This window comes from Chaetura pelagica, unplaced genomic scaffold (assembly GCF_000747805.2).
Source record: "Chaetura pelagica isolate M959 unplaced genomic scaffold, ChaPel_1.0 scaffold257, whole genome shotgun sequence".
Classification (NCBI taxonomy): domain Eukaryota; kingdom Metazoa; phylum Chordata; class Aves; order Apodiformes; family Apodidae; genus Chaetura; species Chaetura pelagica.
Window position 1 is genome coordinate 30,398 of NW_009953795.1, and position 5,622 is coordinate 36,019.

The following is a 5,622-nucleotide window of genomic DNA, read 5'->3' on the forward strand; positions in this document are numbered from 1 at the left end:
TAGGGAAAGTGTGCTTACCAAAACTCTTCTAAACATACTCATTATAAAGTCTACTACAGCACACAGTTCCTTGGTCCCATATGCCAATTTTCTGTGCAATAAATACAAAAAAAATGATGCATTATAGTCCCATCCTTTGGCACTGACTCAAGTTACAGTGTCTCAAAGCGCGTTGACAGCATCACAGCATCAGACAAATAAGAAGAATGTCATGACAGGTCTTGAAAAGAGTTAGGGAGCACGAGCATAATATTGCATGCCCTCACTAACGCTTTTTTCCATCTTACTCTACACCTTCTTCCCGCGATTTACATACTTTCCCCAATACATCATCTTCTCATCGATGCCACAGCAATATTTTCCCCCCCTTTCTCCCAACAAGGCCCTTCTAATAGTGAGCTTAAAGATAAACATAGAATGCCAGGTTGAAAGAGACCTCAAGGATCATCCAGTCCAATCTTTCTATGCTGCAACCAAGTGAATGATCTGCTCAGTCTAGTGGTAGAACTGAAAGAGGAGGTGGAGAGATTGAGAAGTATCTGGAAATGTGAAAGAGAGAGATTGGTGAAGTCACATCCTGCTGGCCTTGAGGCAAAGGCAGCAAGTGGAGGCTCCACAAGAAGTAGATGATCTCCTGCCCTCTTGTTACCAGGCAGAGGGACAGGACCTAGGAGACGAGGGTAAATGAAGGCAGATCCCTGCTCTGGGCAGCAGGTGGGTCCCTTCCTGGCCTCCCCCACCTTCCCAGTTCCCCCTACACAATAGATATGGGGCTCTGGATCTGGAGGACTTGACAAATGAGGATCTTGATAAAGGTCCCTCAGTCGCCCAGGCAAGCAGCCCCATACATTAGTACCCCTCCTATAGAAAATAAGAGGAGGAGGGTAATTGTAATTGGATAATCCTTCTTGAGGGGAACAGAGGGTCTGGTATGCCAGCCAGACCCATCCCACAGGACCATTAGGGAATGCAAGATGGAAATAGATGCTTGGAGTCGCACCCTGCCTCCCAAGATAGAAACCCAGCAGGCAGACAGAGTCCCTGCTGCAGAGAACTCCCTCTCCTCTCTCCGCCAGATTGAATGTGGTGACTTGGAGGACAGGGAGCAACGGCAAGAAGTTTCTGCCCGCCACAAAAAGCAATGCAGGCGTGTCTGCCCAGCAACTACTGCACCTTGCCAGCTGCTGTTACATAATAGATACAGAGCTCTGCAAGAGGATCAGAACAATGGTGAGGGTGTTAGTTCTTCCACACTAGAGGTATTGTCAAGGTCTAGTCGGACCACCACTGTGGGGAACAGTCCATCTTCTCTCCCCCCACATAAGACCAAACAAAATGCCTTTCAAGCCAGCAAAGCAAGAGTGGCGTCTTTTTGCTGATTTAGCCGAGTATGGACTGGAACAGGCCCCTTGCTCTACCAGATAAGTCCACAACAAGAAAAGAACATAAGGGTTATGATAACTGGCAGAAAAATGGACAATAGGTAAAAGACTGCCTCTGGCAGAGTATGTACCTGGCCAACGCTAATTGGCTAATTTGAACAGTGGTACTTTACTCAGTGATTTCTGATCACAGGGCAAGTTCTGCAGGCCCACGGCTCTCTGCCTGCCCCAGGGGAGACCAAGCTGCAGAATCAGAAGCCACCTGGAATGCCACCACCGCTGCCCGGAGAAGCAGAGGGGTGGCCACCTGTACCTGCTCTGTGGGGAGCCACCCCCCTCCCTAAGGGACCGCTGCTTGCCGGTTAATTTGTAAACTAAACATTGGCCTCAGTAACAATTGGTGGGCATGGTGAGGATGGTGTTTCTAGTCTCCACTCTAAGATTCGATCCAGCAGCGATCGATTCTCTGTGAGAGGCGAGCACCATGTGTGCTCTCAGTCTGTTTTAAAGACCCCTCCACATTGCGGGGGGAAGTCATGGAAGCATCCTGACAGCCGGTAGCCTCTGTGACAACATCGGCTCACGACAACCCCCCACATCTATACCAGCTCAGTAAATAATAAAAGATGGGTCATTGTCATAGGTGACTCATTTGTGAAGGGAGCAGAGGGCCAGATATGCAGACTTGACCCTCTCCATAGGGAGGTCTGCTGTGTCTCTGGGGCCCAGGTTAATGATGTAAAGCGAAAGCTTCCTTCCCTAGTACAGCCCTCAGATTATTACCCTCATGTCTCTCGTCGTGTTCTCCTCTATCTCTCCAGTTGTGAGGAATGATGAGTGGGTAAACAAGAAGACCCACCAGATCAATATCTGGCGCCAAATCTGGTGCTGCCAGTGGGACTTTGGGTTTTTTGACCATAGTTTGATTTACAAGACACTGGGCCTGCTTACAACAGATGGAAAAAAACCTATCTCACAGAAGGAAAAGGGTATTAGGGCAAGAAATAGCAGGGCTCATGGACAGAGCTTTAAACTAGATTTGAAGGGGATAAAACCAGGCCCATCAGAGATGAACCTAGGGGTGAAGTGCCAAGGATGGGGGTAAAATCAGTAGGCCAGCTCAAATGCATCTACACTAACACACGTAACAACAAACAGCATGAGCTGGAAGCCATTGTGCACCAGGACAGCTATGACATGGTTGTTCTCATCATGAAAAATTTGCTTCTGGTGTCCAATTGGGATCCCCCCAGAAGTAACTTGCACCCACTACCCCTCATCTTTTCCATGTGACTCCTTGTAAAAAGGGAGTCTCTATTTTCTCGGTAGCCACCCTTTAAGTACTGGAACATGGTAATGAAGTCTCCCTGAAGCCTTCTCAAGGCTGAAAAAACCCAGTTCTCTCAGCCTTTCCTCATATGGCAGGCTTTCCCGTCCTTTGATCATCCTTGTGGGCTTTCTCCAGACCCTCTCCAGCCTGTCTGCATCTTTTTTGCATAGCAGGGACCAAAACTGAACGCAATACCCCAGGTGTGGTCTGACAAGTGCCAAGTAGAGTGGGATGGTGATTTCTTTATCTTTGCTTGGTGATGCCCTTGTTGATGCTGCCCAGCATCCTGTTGGCTTTCTTTGCCTCTGCAACAGTACACTGTTCACTCATATTGAGTGTGTTGTCTACCAGGATCCCCAGGTCCTTTTCCACAGAGCTGCTCTCCAGCCTGGTGGATCCCAGCCTGTGCTGCACTCCTGGCTTATGTTTTCCCATGTGCAAAACCTTACACTTGTCCACATTGAACTTCATAAGATCCTTGTTAGTCTACTCTTCCAGCCTGTCCAGGTCTTCCTGGAGAGTGGCTCTCCCTTCTGAAGTGTCTACTTCCCCACTCAACTTGGTGTCATCTGCAAACTTCATCAGGGTGCACTTGATCCCATCATCCAGACCACTTATGAAGATATTAAGCAGCATCGGACCCAATATCGATCCCTGGGAGATCCCACTTGTGACCAGTTGCCAGTTTGAAAAAGAACTATTTACCCACCACCCTCTGGGTGCAGCCTGTCAGCCAGTTCCCCACCCACTGCACAGACCACTTCTCTAGACTGTATTGCATGTTTTTTTAGGAGAAGGCTGTGGGGAACCTTATAAAAAAAAGCCTTGGAGAAGTCCAGGTAGATGATGTCCACCACTTGCCCCGCATCAATCGAATGGGTTACTTTATCATAGAAGGCAATTAGGTTTGTCGAGCATGATTTGCCCCTGGTGAATCTGTTATGGCTTTTTCCAATCACGTGCTTCATTTGATTTGTGACAGTTCCCAGGAGGACTTGTTCCATAACTTTTGCAGGGATTGAAGTAAGGTTGATGGGCCTATAATTAGCTGAGTCCTCCTTTTAACCCTTCTTGTAGATGGTGAAGTCTTGTTCCAGTCTTCTGGGACATCCCCCAATCTCCATGATTTCTCAAAGATTATGGAGAGTGACCTTGCAATGACATCAGCCAGTTCTCTTAACACCCTCAGGTAGATGGCATCAGAACCCATTGATTTGTATGGATCAAGCTCCTGTAATAATTCACATACCAAATCTTCCTTCACTGATGGTGGGTCAGTGTTTGTTCCCACAGCCTGGGGCCCAACAGCACTGGTGAAGACAGAGGTGAAGAAAGTGTTGAGAACCTCTGCCTTTTCAGCATTGTTGGTGACTAGTTCACCTCTCCTGTTTAACAGGAACTAAACATCTTTAAACAAAATAATGCTAATTATATTGTTTCTATGTATTTTCTCCTCTCTAAGATGGGAAAATATTATGGGAGGAAATATACAACTGACTTATATAATAAGGACAAGAGAAAGTTCTTACTTTCTGATGCTTGGCTCCACGGATATGGGCAGCATAAGCATCTGCTCCTGTACAAGACACATCACAAAGCTCACAGCGCAACTGATTCTGAGTTCCACGAGCAGAAGTGCTGCTGTTATTGGTGTTCTGGGAAGCTTTTAAAGCTGCTTCTTTCTTTTTGTGCTTCTGGCCTTCTAAGTGTTCTTTATAAGTCTGTTTAAATAAACAATACACACATAATAAGCTATCTTTGTACTGCTCATTCATCATTCATGTAAATACATTTAATGTAGAACATAACAAACCACATGCTTTGTATGAGAAATACTTCCTACACTGAACGTTTCTTCCATATGACATGCTCTAAGACATAAGCAGGCCACTTTTAAGACCAAGACATTTTCTTCACCACCAGGATTCCACTTGTAGGTAATATAACATGGTCTTTTCTCCTCTACCTTCTCACTTCCTCAATCAAGTACTGGTCAAAAGATATTACCATAGAAAGTTTAATTAAATCAGAAAATTGCATCTCAGTTGCAATTTCCTGCATCGCATTGAATTATTCTTGATTCTGAATTTTCCTCAAACTGCAAGACCAGTTATTAAATGTACCCAGAGAACGAAAAAAATAAATTCAAAAGGAGGTAGTGCATAAATAAAGCCATACTGAAAATGAAATGCAGAAGTTGATATTTGTTCCTATACCAAAGCTGGCGATCTATAGAGCAGAGAAGGTCGGAAATAATGACAATTTTTTCTAAAAAGCAAGAAGTGTTATGCTACACACACACACACACAAAAACACTCTGCATGAATGGATAATCTATTTTATGCACTTGTACCCACTGTGAAACTAAACTGGGATTCTAGAATACAATGAAGAAGAAATTTTCAGGCTTACCATTCACAAAGTTTTGAAAAAAAAAATTATTTACTAAGAATTTTGCTATGTTAAAAAAGCAAATAAAATTCAAAGTTTAGAATACTTCTGGAGTCCAAAGCACAGCTGAAGCTTCTCTGTACAAGCTAATGGGATGCATCTTTTTGTCTTCTCATAGAACCTCTTTCTATAATAGTACACATTTTTATTTAACTATTCCTTCAATAAAAATATAGAATCAGGTCTTGAACAAATATTCTTAAAGGGGTCAATTTTTTAGTTGAAAAAATTATTACTAAAGTGTATAGCAGAATATTACATAATACATGTACCTGTGGTCCAGCACAGCTGATCTTACAAACATCACAATAGTGGATCTGGGGTGGTTTGGGAGGTTGCTTTGGTTTCAGTTGCTTATTTTGGAATGGTGCCTTTTTAGTAAAGGTGGTCCCTGTCCAAGCAGCTGTTGCAGCAGCAGCAGCAGCTGCTGCGGCTGGCCGGTTTTTTTTGTGGTGGCTG

The 5,622-nt window shown here is 44.6% G+C and overlaps 1 protein-coding gene across 1 annotated transcript in view; it reads right to left on the reverse strand.

Moving 5' to 3' along the window:
• LOC104391756 (zinc finger RNA-binding protein-like) overlaps positions 1-5,622 on the reverse strand; it is a gene marked incomplete at its 3' end in the record, with an annotated part of 37,304 nt that overhangs the window by 26,859 nt on the left and 4,823 nt on the right. Inside the window, exons 7-8 of the mRNA XM_010001087.1 lie at positions 5,436-5,619; positions 4,242-4,433 (exon numbers count right to left, since the gene is read on the reverse strand). Of these exons, the coding sequence (XP_009999389.1) occupies positions 4,242-4,433; positions 5,436-5,619 (376 nt within the window). The remainder of the gene's footprint in view (positions 1-4,241; positions 4,434-5,435; positions 5,620-5,622) is intronic.